The 20,910-nt window shown below is 43.4% G+C and overlaps 1 protein-coding gene across 5 annotated transcripts in view; it reads right to left on the reverse strand.

Annotated features, from left to right (window-relative positions):
- DCLK1 (doublecortin like kinase 1) overlaps positions 1 to 20,910 on the reverse strand; it is a 343,828-nt gene that overhangs the window by 150,476 nt on the left and 172,442 nt on the right. For all 5 annotated transcript variants that reach the window (XM_021065211.1, XM_021065210.1, XM_021065208.1 and 2 more), the window contains exon 4: positions 5,182 to 5,281. In XM_021065211.1, the coding sequence (XP_020920870.1) occupies positions 5,182 to 5,281 (100 nt within the window). The remainder of the gene's footprint in view (positions 1 to 5,181; positions 5,282 to 20,910) is intronic.

The following is a 20,910-nucleotide window of genomic DNA, read 5'->3' on the forward strand; positions in this document are numbered from 1 at the left end:
AACGTGCTTTGACATTTATTATCTCATTACAACCCAGGGGGAAAAAACTGTGTTTTACAGAATAGGAAGCAGGCTCAGAGCTATGGAGACCACACAGCAAACAGGGCAGGAGCTTGGATGAGACATTTGTCTTCTAACCTTGCTCCAAGCCTCTCTACTCCTCTAGGTTCTAATCCTATTTTCTGATCCCCCAGCGTTGGAGAAAGCAGTCGGGGTCCTGTGATGCATGGTGCCTGATGCAGCTTCTGCTTCATCTCATTCAGGGCCTGCATCCCTGGAAAGCGGTCAGGATGGAATATTCTAGAAACACTGATTAAGTGGATCCTGGGTACCTAACGTCATGGAGTCCATATGAGAAGCTGAGGAAGCGTCCCTTCTGGAATCACATACCCAGGAAGGACACTATACTCCACGTGGGTCTGTCGAGGGCAGGAAAAAGCTGGACTGGCCTTCCCCAGAGAAAGGCCCCTCTGCACGTGGACACATACTTGTCTCCCCATGGTCTCAGTGCAGTGTTTAACTTTCATAACTCCAGAAGCATAAATTCTCCAAACTTAACCAAAAAAATCATGTGAAATCTCAATTATTTAAACTTCTTCTATACATCTACACTATACTGACTATACTTCTTCATTAAGTTTTATGGATTTTGAGTAACATTTTTTCTTTCTCAGTCAACATTTGCCATCTTCAATCAGAGGGGCTGAAAGGTTTGATAATACATGATATGCCCACAATACATACAGCAAATGAGTCATGGCGTATAATAAGCCTGCAGGCTACTAAAAGTAATTTTCACATGTGCTCCTGTTAAAATTTCATTGCTCCTAACCAAGCTTGTAGAGCAGGCTTTTTTTTTTTTTTTTTAAGTAAAAAAAATCACAAGAGCACTACTTTTTTTTGGCCATAACTGTGCAGTGGAAGCTCCTCAGGCCAGGGATTGAACCTGTGCCACAGCAGTGACCCGAGCCACTGCAGTGACAATGCCAGATCCTTAACCCACTGAGCCACCAAGAGCATGACTGTTATTTATGCCAATTCCAGTCTGTCTTCCCAGATACAACGCATCCTGTTAAAATCGCTGAGGGTCCTCCTCTTCTACCGCATCAGCGTCCCTCCCACAAAACTTCATCTACACACCATCTGTGGTCTCAAACGGGCACGTCTAACCACGCTAAGCTCTACAGAATCCAAGGCAGACCGTAGGGTGTGACCATCAGCCAACCAACAGGGGCCACAGCGGCCACTTCTAAGAGACGGCTCCCCCAGCATATCCCACATCAAGTTATACATCCGTACCTTTCAGACGAGGCAGTTCACTCAGTTAAAAATACAACCGCCTCTATCATTCAGACAGTAACTTCATCTAAGCAAAGGGATTTCAAGAGGGGCTCTGTCAAGTGCGTTGCTGCTGCCATTCTCAGACCATCCTCTGACCCACCAGGTGAGCAACCCCGTCCATGAAAGGTAAGAGGAGGCAGCCTGGTCTCATAACCAACAGAGGTTAGGACAAAGCTGTAACTGTGTACATCTAATGACAGGACAGAACAAACGAAGAAAAATGCCTTTACTGGTAATTCAAGTGCAAAGAAGATCTGGACGACTGCAAACCACCTTTGTTCCTCGACCCTTTCCCAAAAAAGATACACCAAAGACCTAACCTGGGCCCTGCGAATGTGACATTGGGAATAGAATCTGCAGATATAATCATGTTAAGTCAAGGGCATACTGGACTAGGTTCAGCCCTAAACCAGTAAACGGTGTCTTCTAAGAAGAGGAGGTTTGGATACACAGAGAAGGCCACGTGAAGACGGAGGCAGAGACTACAGTGAAGCCACAAGACGCCCTGATGCCCAGGATTGCAGGCCACCATCAGAAACTAGGAAGAGGCATCGAAGGCTTGTCCCCTAGAGCCTTCGGAAGGAGCATGGGTGGCCTTCCCAGACCCTGATCCTGGACTTTTGTCCTCCAGAACTGTTAGAGACTCAGCCTCTGTTGCTTTAAGCCTCCGTGGTACTTTGTTCCCAGCAGGCCCAGGAAACAAACACAACACCTAAGCAAAAGTCGCTATGTCTGAAGTCATGTCTGTTGACGCTGGGGTCAAGGGCCATCAAGAATCGGTAGAAAGAGGATGATGGAGGTGTAGACTCCTGAACAGGTGGCAGGCCTGGCAGAAGTGATATTAAGTGGGTAAAGAAACTGGCCAAATGAGTTTGGGGGCACTGGCTTTGAGGATGAGGGGGAGCAACAGAAGGTGATGCCCTGTGACAGGCTCCTCAGCAAAGAATTGCTCTCAGATGCGAGGTTGGCATTTCTCAAAAAAATCCTGCCACTTTTTAATGGCGACAAATCACAAATCCGTCAGTGTATCATCAACATACAAGCAACACCATGTGAAGCTCCCTGTCTCGAACTTGGCCTTTTCCTTGACTATGTTTCATCGTTTCTAAATCAGACCACAAGCCCCGCAGGCGGAAGGATCCACTGGCCTGTGCGTCTGTCTCTATGCACAGCGCTGCATCCACCATCTCCGAAGGTGCTAAGAATCCAGGGACGGATGACGATGTTGCTAAAATGGTTACATTCTGAGCTGGAAGCAAGAAGGCACTTTTATTTATTTATTTATTTATTTTTTCCCGTGTGAAAGCTCAGGGGAGGAAGGGGGCTCCCTCACAGTATCTAATATTGATCTGGCTCCATCGCAGCCCCATGAAATAAAAGTCTGTAACGGCAGAACGCCTGGCTGGAAAGACCTTCAGAGCCATCTCCAGAAGCCTTCCCAGCTGTAATTAGGGGGATGTATTATTGCTAATCCTGAGCACACTGGGAGCTGGGTTAATTTTGAGAGATAAAATAAAACCTCTGCCTTGCAGCAAAGGACCACTTCTTGGCGCCATGAAATCGCGCACAGCCCCTCACGAGTGTAAATTCAGCAGACTTCTGGGCCCCCTGCTGACACTCCCTTTAGGAAGCAAGCATGGAACAGGCCAAATGGAGCTTCATGGTGCAAATACCATTTAGCAAGTACAGATAAGCTGGGCTACATCATGCTCAGAGCATTTAAAAAAAGATCCAAATGGTAATACATTAGCACCAGAACATGCTGTACAAGCACCAGGGAAACTGCCGTTGTCAAGGTGTGAACCGAGTCTCAGGGTAGGTTCGTCCGAGGAAGTAAAATCTCAGTTTAGACCGTCTCTCCCCTCCCCCCATCCACGTGTTTCCCTCAGGCTGGGGGAGGACGCTGTTGCTCAGCAAAGGTGCTTCACACCAAGAAACGCTTGGGGTACATTCCTCCCAGGCGAGGATGTGACGTTCTCACCTTCTCACTGAAACAGTCGGAAGTGGTCCTGCAAAGGGCCAAGTCATACGTGCGGGGCAATCTTCTGGGGGGTGTGCGTGTGTGTGTGTGTGTGTGTGTGTGTGTGTGTGTGTGTACACATATCCCTTCTCATTGATGAGAAAGGTGTCTCCAAAGGGTATCTTTCTGCTGGACTTTCCAGAACACCTGCCTGCCCGTCACGACAGGTGATCACGAGGAGGCTGCAGCGCCCTGGCTTGCGAGCACCTGGCAAGAGGCAAAGCCCAGTGTCAGGGCCGCACGGAGCAAGGCTGTGTAGGGAGATGCCTCGCGTCTATCTGGGGGCTGGGGAACCCCGGGGCAACTCTGCTGATCTGAAACTGAGCTGCGCTCCAGGCTGCTGTCTGGGTCGATGGAACTTCCATTTCATTTCAGAGCACAGCTGGTCTCTCAGGCCATGCCATCAAAGACGGGGATTTTCTTTAAATTCAAAGTCAAGGCAGTTGATTGTTCTCAAAACTGTGCCGCCGGCCCTTCAGCCTGGCTCCTAACACTCACTTGCTTTGCATCACGGCAAGGCTGTCTCACCTGAAGAAGGGGTGGGAATAGACATTACCTGTGCGATAGATTTACCTAAATCTTTGTCCCCAAAGGAAAAGTCTTTCAGAGATAAAGATGGAAGGCCTTTAGAGAAAACTTACTCAGAAAGAGAAACCAAACCAGTCTTCCCGTTAAGCCCTTTGAACCAGAATAACTGACATCTCTTCAAGGGATAGATGCCTCTATAGAAACTCTTACCAGGCATTTCGAGTCTTCACAATAAAGGGGCTATTTCTCATTCTTACCCCTCCTTCCATACCCTAGGTCACTTCCAGTGATGAAATAATTGTAGTGTGTGCAAATGCCTGAATCTGAGGTGTATACATGCCTCTAACACAGATACCCTAGGCGAATGCACATCAGCAGTGCTGGTCTGAGACCGGCTCTATCACATCACTCTATCCTATTTTGTTGGCGCTCCAGTATTTCCCACCCACCTGGCCAAAAGCTCACTAATTTATCCGCATTCATCTAAGCAAGAAATTTATTATCACTTCAAAAAGTATTTCCAAGTAGCAACAATTTGAACTATCAATAAATATGTACTATTTCCCTAATTAACTGAGAAGTAATGGGATCAAGGAAAAATCTCTCTGTTCAGGGTAATAAACTTTCCTGTGATGCTGTTAAGATTCTGAGATGATTTATGTATATCAAAAACACATCATTTTTGAAGTTACGACTTTCACATTCATCTCCTAAGATGCAGCTTTTTCTCTTTATCCACAGTCCCTTCTCTATCAACTACATAAAAAAAATTCGTATTTCATTTTTAATGGAAGGAAGCTCCTCTCTTTTTTGATCTCTCATAGATGCTAAAGACTTAAATCCTGAAGTAGTTAACGGAAAAGGTTACGAAACCAGCTTTCTCAGTTAGGACCTAAAGGATAAAGAAGGCCATGTGAAAGCTGAGTCTAGACACATACTCAATAATTTTACTATTACACATCTTTCAACTATGCGTTTGAGAAAAATACATAATTAAAAGTGGGGAAATCTGTACCACAATTTTTCTACAAAACATCAATTATGAAATGGTTATAAATTAGCCATTGGTAACTTACTCTCCTAGATGATTTAACCTTTCCAATTATCATTTCATCTGTTTTCTATATTAAAAAAAATCAAAGAAATTCGAGATATGGAAAAGCCATGTTGGTTGAGGATCTGAAACTGATTTGGTAGCTTTCGAGTTGACATAATCTTGGCCTGGTGCAGCTCGTTTTGGAAAGCTGCCTCAAATTTCCCCTGGTTTTGAACTTTTTTTTTTTTTTCCTTACCACTTTCATCTAGCAAGAAATCATCCTGGTAACGGAACTTCTCCGGTCCACATGCAATAAAAATGTCATCGTCACCAAAAAAGTCCTGAAGGCACATCACCTACAAGAGAAAAGCATGGCACTCAGCAAGGGGTCAGCAGAACAGCAATTACAACAATGCATCCTGCGAGTGGACATCTGCCTAAAGCCACTTCCCATCTAATGGAATCAACAGGGCAGCATCTCCAGAGGAATTTCAAAAGAAGGTTTCCAGCATCTGTTACCAGTAAGAAACATGTTCCGTTTCAGTGGTGCAGGAAGACGGGATAAGGAAAAGCGAACCGGTAACTGTCACATTTATTACTTGATATATCAATAGGCAATGAGCTAAGAGCCCTTTATTTTCGTAACCGAGTGGATGCAGCCACATGTGGGACCGGGGTGCTCCTTCCCTCTTCCACAAGCAATATTCCTTGAGAGCAACCAAAGTCAGCGCATGATTTCGGCAACAAATACATCTTCTAGGAACTGATGTCATAACTGCCATACACACACGGTGACTGTGGGGGTGACTCCTGGAGAAAAAGATTTATATCCCAACAGAAACAGAATAATCTCCTGGAGACCCATCCTACCTCCAGTCCAAACAAAGATGGAACCCGTCATGCACGCAATCACAGAAAAAGTAAGTTATGTGTGAGATTTACCTACGGAGATGAGGGAACCGGACGCCCTCCATGAAGGCTAATCTCAACTAACACCCATACGGATTCCCCAGGTTGTAGTCACACAAAGGGAACGTTTCAAAACAACTTTTTTTTTTTTTTTTTTTACACTGGCTGCATCTGCAGCATATGGAAGTTTCTAGGCCAGGGATTGAATCTGAGCCGCAGCTGCCACCCTACCAATGCCAGGGCTATGGCAACACTGGATGCTGAACCCACTGCGCTGGGTTTGAACCTGCAACTCCACAGCAACCTGAGCTGCTGTGGTCAAATTCTTAAGCCACTGCACTACAGTGGGAACTCCTCAAAATAATCTTTTGATATTTATTCAACAACTTCTCCAATACAAACTTTGAGAGCTAAATGTGTTTGTCAATAAATGTGGTCAAAACGAACACTTCCAAGCTCACTGTTCTCTGTCTGTGGAAGTGCGGCTACACAGTGTGGTATTTTTTGGTTCACGGTGTGTACAATGCCAGGAGAAGACACTGGAAACATGGCTGATTTCCATTATTTTCACTCTTCTTCGACCTGTTGGAGCAGACTACAAAGCAGTCAAGTGAAGGCACTATTCAGAGCTGTATGCAACTGACTTTCTTATTATTTGCATTTTCCCTTGGATTTCTGAGGACCAGAGACAAGCCTTCCTGTGCGTGTGCTTCCTACGAGCCCTCCTTTGTCTGTGGGTAGTTTCACCTGCAGAGCACCTCTGGGGTCCCGCTGCTTGTCAGTCCCCGTTGCATGACCCTGACAAGCCAAAGGCGCCGGAAGACTTACAGAGGTACACTGGGAAAACACAGCATCATTCAGAGAACCCCAAATGCAATCATGTGCAGGCTTCAGATTGCTTTTCCAAACATCTCTCCTTTGCAAAGACTCACTTGGGGGAGGCTTTAGGAAGGCTATTTCTCTACCAGTTTGATAGGAAGCATCAAGTATGAGTGAGGTTACATCCAGGGGTGTCGGTGCCTCTTCTATTAAAGCTTGAAAACACACGTGATCTAAGAGGGACAATGTCCTCACCAAGGCAGATGAACTGAAGGCCTCCAAGAGCGGCGTCAGCAGCTCTGATTGTCTGCGTGAGTTAGAAACAGGCTCTTTGAACTCAGAACCCACTCTCCATCTCCCTCCTCTCTTTCTGTCAGATCCCAACCACAACTCTGTTCATTTTCACCTTCAGGACACAGCATCCCCACCCCAGCTTCTTGACAGCATGGGTGTCACCCCAACCAATCCTATACTGGTCGTTTTCATTTTGTGTGAATACGTGTTGTGCCGACTCTATGTCCATTAACATACAGCATATGTGGACAAAAATGAGTAAGAATGAGAGACTACGTCTTATTCAAGCAAATATGTCAACAATTAACCCTAAAGAACAGTATTTCCTAAAGTGAGAATGATTAGCTGCATTTGTACCCCAAAGGGGCCTAATGGCCAGAGATATGGGAAATATTCATTGAATATTTATCCAATATAAAGAGGTTTCTTTATTTCTGGTCCTCTCAAAACCCTCAAAGTGGGAGTCCTTTTGTGGCTTGGTGGTTAACACACCCAACTAGGATCCATGAGGATGCAGGTTCCATGCCTGGCCTTGCTCAGTGGGTTAAGGATACAGTGTTGCTGTGAGCTGTGGTGTAGGTCTCAGATGCGGCTGGCTCGGATCCTGCATTGCTGTGGCTGTGGCGCAGGCCAGCAGCTACAACTACGATTCCACCCCCAGCGTCCTGGGAACCTCCGTATGCTGTGGGTGTGGCCCTAAAAAGCAAAAAATAAAAAATAAAATTGAAGTCTGATTTAAAAACACACACACATAAAGAGAAAACAGAAAAAATACAGTCTCATTCCTTATGATTCTGGAACTCTTCTCACCCAGCATGGTGTAGATTAGTGTTTGTTAGGGTTCCCTGAACACCGTGCTGACAGCCATGGGTGAAGAAAAGAACTCATAAAAAACACAGAGAAAATGAGTTACTTGCTCTCCTCCTGGGCAGCCATATTTCTCTAGCCGATAAATATTTATTTGCTAATTTTTACCTCATTCAAACACTTATGCTGGGCCTAGGCCATGCCAGGCTCTGCGCTAGACATGAAGATGGCAAAGCTCTGAGAGATGAAATATGCTGTTTTCCAGAAGAAATGGTCCTTTCTTTCCACTTCCATCATCTCATTTGCATTCTGGACTCTCAGATGGCCAACCAGATAGCATTCATCTCCAGGTGCCCGTTCCATACACCATCAGAGCCATCAGCAGCACAGCAACATGCCATAGCAGGTTGCCAGCCCACTCTCTCCTGTCACATTCCCATGACCGTCCTCCAAGCCTGAGACTTGGAGAGCACAGCAGACAAAGGGGCAGCTGGGAGAGGTAAGGTGTAATTCTGTTGCCAAGTGGGAAATGAAACATTGTGAACTTTTGATGTTGTTTCCAACTCTAGGATTCCAAGATCATAAGAGGAAAGCAGTGACAGTTCAGGAAAAGCAACTGTCATCGCCCCGCACAAAAATGACAGGGAAAACTCCTTTCAATGCCAAGCAACATGTATTCATTTACCTCTCCATCTTCAGTGACTGAAATCAAAGCATTTGCTCAACTGTCAGACACTGTGATGTTTTCTCTGCTCTGGCATCATGCAGCTCTTTCCTTGCTCACAACCTCCCACCGGAGAAGGTGGGTACGGTCAGTAGATCAAGTTCAAATTCATGAAACTGTTCCTTGTTAGAAGCTTTGGTGAAAGACTTGATAGGAAAGGAGGCTTAAACACAAGGTTACAATCAAGATGGATTTAGGATAATCTGTGCACTTCAATTATCCGTGCTCTTACTCTCTATCACTGATCTAGAGGTAGCTGTAAATGCATTCCGTGGAACACTAAAGACTAACAGAAGAAGATTTATAACCCTTTTATCTAGGCCAATATACTTGGAGAATTTTCCTTTAGGCATTACTGTACATTCTGGTATCAAAGGATTAGAAAAGATAAAGAGACATAAAGCCAATGCTGTGCATAATGATCGGATTTTATACATGGACACAGTGTTAGTCCTTGTTAAGTTGGAGGTTTCCAAAAGTGAGTGTGGCAACCAGCTTCAAGAAATAAGTTCCATTTATGGATCAAAAAAAAAGAAAAAAAAAAAAAAAAAGAAAGAAACGCTCCTTGCTACAGCAGAACAGAGACAATTGACCTATTCTTTCATGAAACATCTGGTCAGTAGGTATCAGAGGTAGGAAACATCCATCGATTAGATGCAGGGAAGACGAAAAGGCAGAGATAGGAAGTTTGAGAAAACAAAGTCCAACCTCTTCCCGTTTCACCATCATCCTCTTGCCCGGGAAGAGGGCGTGTTGGCAGCATCTGCCCCTTCTTCACTGTTTCCACGGCCAAAGACGCCATCCCTGCAACATCTCCCAAACCCAGGCTTTTCTTGCCCCCTTCCTGCACCCCCATCGCCACATCAGTCCAGAGCTTAGCCTCCTACCTGTGGGCCCTGGCATTTCCCTCTTGTGTTTTTCTCACTCCCACCTCCTTTCTCTTTTCATCTACTTCTCCTTAGTCAACTTTCACCATCTCTCTCCATGGCTTAGAAAAGCATCAATGCCTTATCATCAAGTTGAAGTTCAACCATGAGCTTCGCAATCAGACTCCTCAACATCTGGTTCCAATCTACCTTTCAAGTCTACAGTAGTTTTAGACACGACATGGTGCCTGTTACCTAATAAGCATTTGCTGGATGGATGGATGGATGGATGGATGAAGTGAAATGGAGGAATCAATGTAAGACAGTATTTTAACTTGAAATGTGTTCTAATTCATCTGCTTTACTTATTTTTCTTGGAAAAAGACTTTTTCTTTCTTACTTTGTGGTCTGGGAATGAATTTTTTTTTTTTCTCATTAGATATCCCCTCCTACTAACTCTTTGCCTATGCAAATCCCTCCTATGCCTCGAGGCTCAGTTGAAGATCAAAGCTACCTTCTCTATTTTCTGCAAGCCCAAGTGACCCACCCCTGCTCTGCGCCAGGATCGCTGGGTCATCATTCAGTAGCTGTTTACTGAACACCTATTACTCGCCAGCGACTGCGCTGGGTCTCGAGAACATGATCAGCCCCATCCCTCGCCTCGTCGTTTCCAGTACACACGTGCACAGACTTGACTCCAAACACACCGGGGAGAATTAGCAATTCGCAGAAAGTACCCTGCATTACCTTCCAGTGGTTTGTGATGGGTCTGGAGTCAAGTGGCTGGGTTGCAGCTCTTGTGCTGCCATGACCACTGGCCGGAGCAAGTGAGGAAACCCTGTTTCTAAAGGTCCTAAACTTGGAGCAGAGGCCGTATCTCCCTCTCAGTGCGATTCTAAGGGGCAATGGACACATCTGCTCTGGCGCACGTTCCCAAGAACACCGCCCTGGGGTCGAAGCCCAGGTTCTGCGCTAACCCGCCTCTGCCCCTTAGGTGTCGCTCTCTTTGTGCCCCAGGTGACTGTACTGATTGTTTTCAGAATTTCCACCATGAATAAGCCCTCAATTTTAGCTATTTTTATTAGCCCCAATATACTTCTAAATGAGTATAAATCAAATGCATATCTAATACGCTACAAACTTAAATAGTAGTATGTAGCTCCTGGGCATTATACCAATAGGCTTCTTTTCTAAGTAGATTTGGGTCAGAGCTGGGTATGTGAGTGCCCCTTCTCACTTAGGAATTATGATTTTTTTTTCTTTTGCTATGGCTGCACGCACAGCATATGGAAATTCCCAGGCCAGGGCATCGAATTCAAGCTGCAGCTGTGGCCGCACTAGATCCTTTAACCCACTACACCGTGTTGCATATCGAACCCACACCTCCACAGTGACCTTAGCCACTGTAGTCAGATTCTTAACTCACGGAGCCACAGTAGGAACTCCTATGAAGAGGATTTCCACTGGTCTAATTATTTGGGTGCAAAGTATACTTTGAATTAGCAGCAGGGAATGGGTGCAAAGGTGATAAAAGTTGCCTGCAAGATATTTGGTTCATGCGTCTGATTTCCATCGGACTTCCACTGAGATGATGCTGTGGAAATCACCTGCCACCATGCACATTCACATAGTTCTAGAAATCACCATCATAGTAACACAGAACCTCTTGGGATCCAGCACTAACTTTTAATTTTGTGGACACCAGAGATTTGTATTCCTCCGAGAAAAGTATCCTCTGTCAAAATGTCCCTACAGTAGAAAATAAATTATATGCATATTAAATGCAATTCATGGATTTCCCTTGTGGCCTGCAGCATAACTACACAACGTTGTCACTGCTAAGGCTCTAGATTGATCCCTGGCCCTGGAGCTTCCATACGCTATGGGTGTGGCATTTTTTAAAAATGCAATTCGTCAAGAAAGTAATCAGTTGATGTCACACAATCCTTAATATTCTATCAATGAATTTTCAGTTACCTAATACCTTGCTTATTATAAAAACCATGATAAAAAAACATTCCACTCATCGCATCTGAGTTTATCCCTGATGTGATTAGCATAATGCCATACGCACTGTATCTCCAAAAACATGGATGATTCTAATTGGCAGATGTGCTGGCAAAAGCCTGAATGAGGATCAGGACACCCAGACTTTGAGCACAGATTCATCACAAGGACTGTATAGATCGAACCACTTATCAATTCTCTTGCTCGTCACTTTTTGTAATGATTCTATGTTTTACCATAATCATTATATGATGAAGATATTTTTAAAAAGGTGGAAATTATCTTTTTGGGGTGATACAGCAAGGAGAATAGCTCTATGTATGTTACATGTGTAGTCTTCAATCTACATTATTACATTTAAGCTTCTCCGCTATGAGGGACACAGACCCTTAGAGAAGAGTATCTATTTAGATGTCATTAGTACCCCTATTTAACAAATTAACTCAGCCAGATTAAACAGAAGACCAACAGAAATTTGAAACGAAGAACCTAAGAATTCAAATGCAGGCTTTTAACTACCAAGCTGCAGAAAAACAAGTCTGTTCAAATACATAGAAACATGTACCCTTACATTTGTTTATTATAAATTACAGTCGATAAAGCCATTCAGCTATCACATATATTTTGTACATTGTTTATAACAGGAAGTGTTCGATAAAAATTATTAAAACAAGTTGGAATTATTTCTTCGACTCAAGGAAAACATATTCAGTTTTCTAACACTGTTTAGATGAAATCAATTCATATCTTTCCCATTAACTTGTCCTTATGCACACTCATCCCAGGAGACCAAGCTGTTTACACAGAGGGGAAACAAAACAAACACTGTGGACAAACATGGACTTCCTCTCCTCTGAGCTTCCGGTTGGTATGAGTGGCTCTGCAAGGGCAGAGATTCAAACAAAGGCAATAAAAGCATCTGCTATTTACACATTTCCAAAGCAGGACTGTGGAACCCATTCCCCCTTGCTGGAATGGGATCTCCATGGTGACGCTGACGTCACAGAGGTGGGCGAGTCTCCGCAGGGCTTGGAGAAGGACATTTTCTTTACAAGAGCGCCCTCTACCAGCGAAATAAGGAATATTGCTGCAGCCGTGGCCTCATTTGTTGGAAGCCGCTATGTCTTTATCAGCTGTCTCTCAGCTGTTGGTGGCACTAAAATATTTCAACGTCACCTATTTAATGTATTTTATATGAGATCAGAAATAATCACAAAAATAACAGCCAAAAACTCACTCCATTTATTGCAATCACTGTGACCTATCCTTCCTAATTTTTAAAAATATTTTTAATTTCTCATTCTTCTTGATACCAGTTAAAGAGGGTAGATTAAAAGGTTCTGTTGTCTACATTTTGGTAAGATCATGTTTGCCAAAAAGGAATACTTAGACCTTTGTTAAAAAGTCCAGTCACCTGTCTTATCTAAGGGACCAGAATCAACAATATCCTTTCTACACAGTTTGTAATGTGAGCGTTAGAATTAGCTTTCACATAAAACTTGGCACATGTCGGCCCCCTCCTCTTGCCAAGACTTAATTTTGAAAAGTTTTCTCTTCCAATTCATGCCATTCTTGGCTTCTTTTCTCAACTCTTAGCACTGAGTGTTGACATGCCACATGGTATTATAAGTCAACCACTGTGAATCTTTCTGTTCTATAATCATGTAATTCCATACATTTCTGGTTCAAAATATGTCTATGATATCAACAATGTGTTATATTACTGTCATGAAAATACATTCTTGGAGTTCCCTAGTGGCCTAGCAGTTAAGCATCTGGCTTTGTCACTGCTGTGGTGCAAGTTCAATGCCTGGCCCAGAAACTTCCACGTGCTGCAGCTGAGACCTTCCCCCACGAAAAAAAAAAAAAAGCATTCTCCATCTTCCCTTTATCAACCCATCCATTTCTTTGATGACAAACTGTGCAAAGAATATTTTATAGTTGCTGTTCTAACTAGAAATTTCTAGTAAAGGAAAATATTTTAAAGAAACTCTGGTTCTTGCCCAGAAGATGATATAACCATTAAGAAAAGTGGTAAATTATTCTAATAATAGTAAATTAATAACAAGTAAACAGAGAGAAGAAAAGAAAGCCCCTCCAACTGCTTTGTACAAGTTTGAAACTCTTAAGATTTATTTTTTCTTTGGCAAATTATTTGGATAATATTTCTGAAATACAGAACTGGCTAGGAGCTAACACTGGAATAACATGCCGATGTTTAAAGAAATGGACAAAAGAAAATGTTCTCTATTGAAATGTAAACAATTTAATTTTCTAGGTCAATCAGTAAAAACCCCAACACTTAGGGAACAATAACTGTTCCATAAATGTACCAAACATGGAACAATTATGGAATGGAAAGTACGTCTATTCCTCGAGTGTGTTCTCAGCCGCTGGGTCCCAGGGCCATCAGCTGGGACCACCCTCCATGCAGCATCCCCGCTGACAAGAAGCTACCCTCCGCATCCAGGGTCATGGTCTTCTTTGGGATGACAACCTGTTCTCAATGGCTGGTCTTTCTTTACCCTGTTTTTTAAATACCAACATTTCTTTTCCTTTATTTATTTATTTATTTATTTATTTATTTTGTCTTTTTGTTGTTGTTGTTGTTGTTGCTATTTCTTGGGCCGCTCCCGCGGCATATAGAGGTTCCCAGGCTAGGGGTCGAATCGGAGCTGTAGCCACCGGCCTACGCCAGAGCCACAGCAACGCAGGATCCGAGCCACGTCTGCAACCTACATCACAGCTCACGGCAACGCCGGATCGTTAACCCACTGAGCAAGGGCAGGGACCGAACCCGCAACCTCATGGTTCCTAGTCGGATTCGTTAACCACTGCGCCACGACGGGAACTCCTTTTTTTTTTTTTTTTTAAAACAAGTGGCCGCACCTGCGGCATATGGAAGTTCCCAGGCCAGGGGTCGAGCCACAGCCACTGTAGAAGCAACGCCGAGTAGTTATGTTGTGAGCCACACGGGAAGTCCTCTTTTCCTTTTAATTAAGGTGTGAAATGTCTCTTCACTCTCTAGACCAGGGGTGTTGGCCCTGCAAGCTAACAGGTATGTGACCTTGGGCAGCTACTGAATTTCCTCAAGCCTCAGTTTCTGCATATGTAAAACGGAGCTACCAGTGCTTCCTGGGTGTCATTCCTTGAAGACTCAATGAGTGCCAGTAGGTAAAGCGCTCAGCACCAGGCCTGGCCCACAGGCGGGCATGGGGGATGGGCAGCTGCTACTCTTAGTGCTGGCACCGGCCAGGCAGAAGCAGGTCTCTGGACTAGGCACCTCGGTGAGGGATCTCAGGCTGTCATCTAAGAACAGAATCCTAAAACCTCGGGACACCTAGGCAAGAGGGGTGTGGAGCCAGCGGCAGCCCCTGAGGTCTCCAGTTCTGCTCTTCTGACAGGTTAAGGCAACCTCAATCCCACTGCTGTGCACGGCTCCTCCTGCGTGATGTTGCGCCTGTTGGCTACGGCGTCTTTAAAACAGCGGGTCTCCTTGTCACTTTTCACTTAAGGCACTAAACTATAGTCCAAGAAAGTGGAAACTGTCACAGAGTTGTCTCTTTAAAGAGAGTATAATCATCTCTGATCGGAGCTCAGAAGCAAAAGCATCTCACTCACCTCGACATGGATGCTACAATATGAACGCGTGTGTCCCCCTAAATTTAGATGCTGAAATCCTAACCCCGATGCGATGGTACTGGGAGGTGGGGCCTTTGGGCAGCAGTCAGGTCATGGGATTAGGGTCCTTCTAAAAGGAGCCCGAGAAGGTTCCTTTGCCCCTTCTGCTGCGTGAGGTTACTGCAAAATGCCAGCCATCGAGGAAACAGGCTCTCACAGATCTGCAGAGGCCTTTATCTTGCACTGCTCAGCCTCGGGGACTGGGAGAAATACATTCCTGCTGTTCATGACCCACCAGACGACAGTGTCTTGTTACAGTGGCCCAAATGGACCGAGACAATGGGTGTTCAACACGAGGGCTGCCACACCCAAGACCTGGCTTATTTGATGACCCTGGTTCAAGCCCTTCTTTTCAGGGCCAGAAAAGGAAGGACAACTTATTTGCTGTTGCTGAGAGATCTTCTACAAGATCCATGTAAAGAGGTAGTGGAGACCGTGACTCAGTTTCTATCTCATCAGCAGAAACACTACGATCATGAGAAAAGGAAGAAGTAAAACTATTATGGGACACAGGAAGCGAGTGAATTCAGAGCTTTTCAAAGCAGATGAGGAAAAGCAATCCTCAAGAGGAAAATGAGACACGAAGAGTGCTGCTGGGCTTCAAACAACTCTCCCTGCCAAGGCCCAGAGGTGCCCTGGCTGCCTCAGCGGGAACCACAATCCGGGTCCAGCTGGGGCTTGGCAGAGAAACACAGATGAAGGAGGCAGACTAGGCAAACATCAGTGGTGGCAAAATGGATAACAAATGCCCCATCTAAAGCAAGGAGCACCAGGACTGAGTCTCCCTGCAATACTTTATTATTTTATATTTAAATAAGAATTGTTAAATTTAATATCCCTCAATTAAAAATACACACACACACACACGATGGAATATTACTCAGCTGTAAAAAAGAATGAAATAATGCCATTTGCAGCAACACGGATGGACCTAGATATTATCATAGTAAATAAAGTTAGTCAGAGACAAAAGTCACACAATATCACTTATACGTGGAATCTAAAAAAAGGATACATATGAACTTATTTGCAGAATAGAAACACACACACAGACCTTGCAAATGAACTTATGGTTACCAAAGGGGACAGGTGGAAGGTAGGGATGGACTGGGGATTTGGGATTGGCATATGCACACTGAGGTATATATGGAATGACTGGCCAATGGGGACCTGCTGTACAGCACAGGGAACTCTGCCCAATATTCTGTGATAATCTATGTGGGAAAAGAATCTGAAAAAGAATGGATGTGTGCACATGCATAACTGAATCACTTCGTTGTACAGCAGAAATTATCACAGCTTTGTAAATCAACTACCTTCAAAAAAACTTAAATAAGTAAATTAAAATGTCTGCAGCACTACGTAAAGAGACCCATTCCAAAGGCTCCTCTGGGCTGGACTGAGGCCACGTAACTTTTGATCTAGAAACATCCAGATAAAGCTCCTTGAAAATAATTGCACCTTCAAGAAAGATTTAAGAGAGTCTACATTTCAGACATGTTTGCTCTATGTTCTTATGTTTGTGGGGAGTGGGGTCACCGTTTGTGAAGGCCAAGGAGGAGGCCAAAAAGTGATGCTCTGAGATGCTGCCACTAAATGTTCGTCAGCCTGGGGAAACAGCGTAAAAGGGACAGGTCTGAGGCAAATTAAACTTAGTACAGAGGAAAGGAGTCCCTGAAAAGGTGGCTTAAGGTGCCCTGCGGCAGGGTTCCGGGCATGCAGCTAGATTAGCAAACTCTGATTACAAACGCTGGGATTCAAGACCAGAGGACTAAACCCAGCCCACGACACCTGTGCAAGGCAGGGCCCTCAGACAGAGCTTCTCTGGGTTAGGAGTCAAACATGTACTCAAAGCATCTGGCGCTCTTGCCCAAAATGAACTTAAAGCATCCGGCTGCCTCTCTATGCCTCTCAACGTGCCTGTGACACAAATCACGGTGCCATGACTTTCCCCCAGTGCTGCAGAAGGAGCCCAAGAGCGGTGCAAAGGCCTGTGATGTGCCAGGCCCTGAAGAGAGGCTGTACGTCATTCCTTTGGCTCCTCACAAGTACCCTTTAGTAAAACCTGATTTTGTAAAAAAGGCTTGCAAGAAAATTACAAGCCAAAGAACTAATACCTATTTGAAGGATAAAAACATAAGGACAATCACGCCATCGTTTACGTTCTTGTGCACTGGCTTGTCCCTTGAGGTTGCAGGCGAAAAAAAATAATAGTTCCAAAGCCATGGGAGAATGCTTCTGCCAGGAAAATGTGTAAATTGCTTGACATTCAAGTATGGAGTTGGCTGCTTTTGATATTTCTCTTTCTATTTCCAATGTACTTATCTGAATTTATAGCTTGACATTAAAAGAGATTTTTTATTTTTACACGATGTGAATTAGTCTTTTCAAATGCCATTTTCCCAACAATGCCATTCCCATAAATCTGACATCTCTGAAAGGACAGCTGCCATCGCCGCCACCACCATCATCACTGTCACTGCTGTCCCAGGACCACCACCACCAGGCCCACCATCACCACTGCCGGCATCAGCATCGCCGTCACCACCTTCCCAATGGGAGCAATGGTAAAACAACGCAGATTTTTTTTTTTTTTTAATTTTCCCACTGTACAGCAAGGGGGTCAGGTTATCCTTACATGTATACATTACAATTACAGTTTTGCCCCACCCTTTCTTCTGTTGCAACATGAGTATCTAGACATAGTTCTCAATGCTATTCAACAGGATCTCCTTGTAAATCTATTCTAAGTTGTGTCTGAGCCCAAGCTCCCGATCCCTCCCACTCCCTCCCCCTCCCAACAGGCAACCACAAGTCTCTTCTCCAAGTCCATGATTTTCTTTTCTGAGGAGATGTTCATTTGTGCTGGATATTAGATTCCAGTTATAAGTGATATCATATGGTATTTGTCTTTGTCTTTCTGGCTCATTTCACTCAGCATGAGATTCTCTAGTTCCATCCATGTTGCTGCAAATGGCATTATGTCATCCTTTCTTATGGCTGAGTAGTATTCCATTGTGTATATATACCACATCTTCCGAATCCAATCCTCTGTCGATGGACATTTGGGTTGTTTCCATGTCCTGGCTATTGTGAATAGAGCTGCAATGAACATGCGGGTGCATGTGTCTCTTTTAAGTAGAGTTTTGTCCGGAGAGATGCCCAAGAGTGGGATTGCGGGGTCATATGGAAGTTCTATGTATAGATTTCTAAGGTATCTCCAAACTGTTCTCCATAGTGGCTGTACCAGTTTACATTCCCACCAGCAGTGCAGGAGGGTTCCCTTTTCTCCACAGCCCCTCCAGCACTTGTTATTTGTGGATGTATTAATGATGGCCATTCTGACTGGTGTGAGGTGGTATCTCATGGTAGTTTTGATTTGCATTTCTCTTATAATCAGCGATGTTGAGCATTTTTTCATGTGTTTGTTGGCCATCTGTATATCTTCTTTGGAGAAATGTCTATTCAGGTCTTTTGCCCATTTTTCCATTGATTGATTGGCTTTTTTGCTGTTGGGTTGCATAAGTTGCTTATATATTCTAGAGATTAAGCCCTTGTCAGTTGCATCATTTGAAACTATTTTCTCCCATTCTGTAAGTTGTCTTTTTGTTTTCTTTTGGGTTTCCTTTGCTGTGCAAAAGCTTTTCAGTTTGATGAGGTCCCATGGGTTTATTTTTGCTCTAATTTCTATTGCTTTGGGAGACTGACCTGAGAAAATATTCATAATGTTGATGTCAGAGAGTGTTTTGCCTATGTTTTCTTCTAGGAGTTTGATGGTATCCTGTCGTATATTTAAGTCTTTCAGCCATTTGGAGTTTATTTTTGTGCATGGTGTGAGGGTGTGTTCTAGTTTCATTGCTTTGCATGCAGCTGTCCAGGTTTCCCAGCAATGCTTGTTGAATAGACTTTCTTTTTCCCATTTTATGTTCTTGCCTCCCTTGTCAAAGATTAATTGACCATAGGTGTCAGGGTTTATTTCCGGATTCTCTATTCTGTTCCATTGGTCTGTCTGTCTGTTTTGGTACCAATACCACACTGTTTTGATGACTGTGGCTTTGTAGTATCTCTTGAAGTCTGGGAGAGTTATGCCTCCTGCTTGGTTTTTGTTCCTCAGGATTGCTTTGGTGATTCTGGGTCTTTTGTGGTTCCATATAAATGTTTGGATTGTTTGTTCTAGTTCTGTGAAAAATGTCATGGGTAATTTGATAGGGATTGCATTGAATCTGTAGATTGCTTTGGGTAGTATGGTCATTTTTACAATACTGATTTTCCCAATCCAGGAACATGGGATATCTTTCCATTTCTTTACATCTTCTTTGATTTCTTTGATTAAAGTTTTATAGTTCTCGGCATATAGGTCCTTTACCTCTTTGGTCAGGTGTATTCCGAGGTATTTGATTTTGTGAGGTACAATTTTAAAAGGTATCGTATTTTTGTATTCCTTTTCTAATGTTTCATTGGTGGTATACAGAAATGCAACTGACTTCTGAATGTTAATCTTATATCCTGCCACTTTGCTGAATTTATTAATCAGTTCAAGGAGTTTTGGGGTTGAGTCCTTAGGGTTTTCTAGGTATAGTATCATGTCATCTGCATACAGTGACAGTTTGATCTCTTCTCTTCCTATATGGATGCTTTTTATTTCTTTTGTTTGTCTAATTGCTGTGGCTAAGACTTCCAAAACGATGTTGAAGAGCAGTGGTGAGAGTGGGCATCCCTGTCTTGTTCCAGATTTGAGTGAGAAGGCTTTCAGTTTTTCCCCATTGAGGGTTATATTTGCTGTGGGTTTATCATAAATGGCTTTGATTATATTCAGGAATGTTCCCTCTATACCCACTTTGGCGAGGGTCTTGATCATGAATGGATGTTGAACTTTGTCAAATGCTTTTTCTGCGTCTATTGAGATGATCATATGATTTTTGACTTTTTTTTTTGTTAATGTGGTGTATGATGCTGATTGATTTGCGTATGTTGAACCATCCTTGTGAACCTGGGATGAACCCAACCTGGTCATGGTGTATAATTTTTTTGGTATGTTGTTGGATTCGGTTGGCTAAGATTTTGTTGAGAATTTTTGCATCTATATTCATCAATGATATTGGGCGATAGTTTTCTTTTTTGGTGGTATCTCTGGTTTTGGAATGAGGGTGATGGTGGCCTCATAGAATGTCTTTGGGAGTATTCCTTCTTCTTCAACCTTTTGAAAGAGTTTAAGGAGGATGGGCACCAATTCCTCTTTATATGTTTGATAAAATTCACCTGTGAAGCCATCTGGTCCTGGACTTTTATTTGTAGGGAGTGATTTTATGACCTCTTCAATTTCATTTCTAGTGATCGGTCTGTTCACCTGGTCTGTTTCTACTTGATTCAGTTTTGGCAGGCTGTAAGATTCTAGAAAATTGTTCATTTCTTCCAGATTGTCAAACTTGTTGCCATACAGTTGTTATTCTCTTATGGTTTTTTGTATTTCTGCTGTATCCGTTGTGATTTCTCCTTTTCCATTTATAATTTTGGTTATTTGGGTTCTTTCTCTCCTCTTTTTAGTGAGTCTGGCCAGGGGTTTGTCAATTTTGTTCACCTTTTCAAAGAACCAGCTCTTGGTTTTATTAATTTTCTCTATTGTTTTTTGAGTCTCTATTTTATTGATTTCTTCTTTGATCTTTATAATTTCCTTCCTTCTGCTGACTTTAGGACTTTTTTGTTCTTCTTTTTCTAATTCGTTTAGGTGGAGGGTTAAGTTGTCAATTTGGGATCTTTCTTCTTTTTTGAGAAAGGCCTGTATTGCTATAAATTTCCCTCTGAGCACTGCTTTCGCAGCATCCCATAGGTTTTGAGAGGTTGTGTCTTCATTATCATTTGTTTCAAGGTAGTTTTTAAT

The sequence above is a fragment of the Sus scrofa genome, chromosome 11, assembly GCF_000003025.6.
Source record: "Sus scrofa isolate TJ Tabasco breed Duroc chromosome 11, Sscrofa11.1, whole genome shotgun sequence".
Classification (NCBI taxonomy): domain Eukaryota; kingdom Metazoa; phylum Chordata; class Mammalia; order Artiodactyla; family Suidae; genus Sus; species Sus scrofa.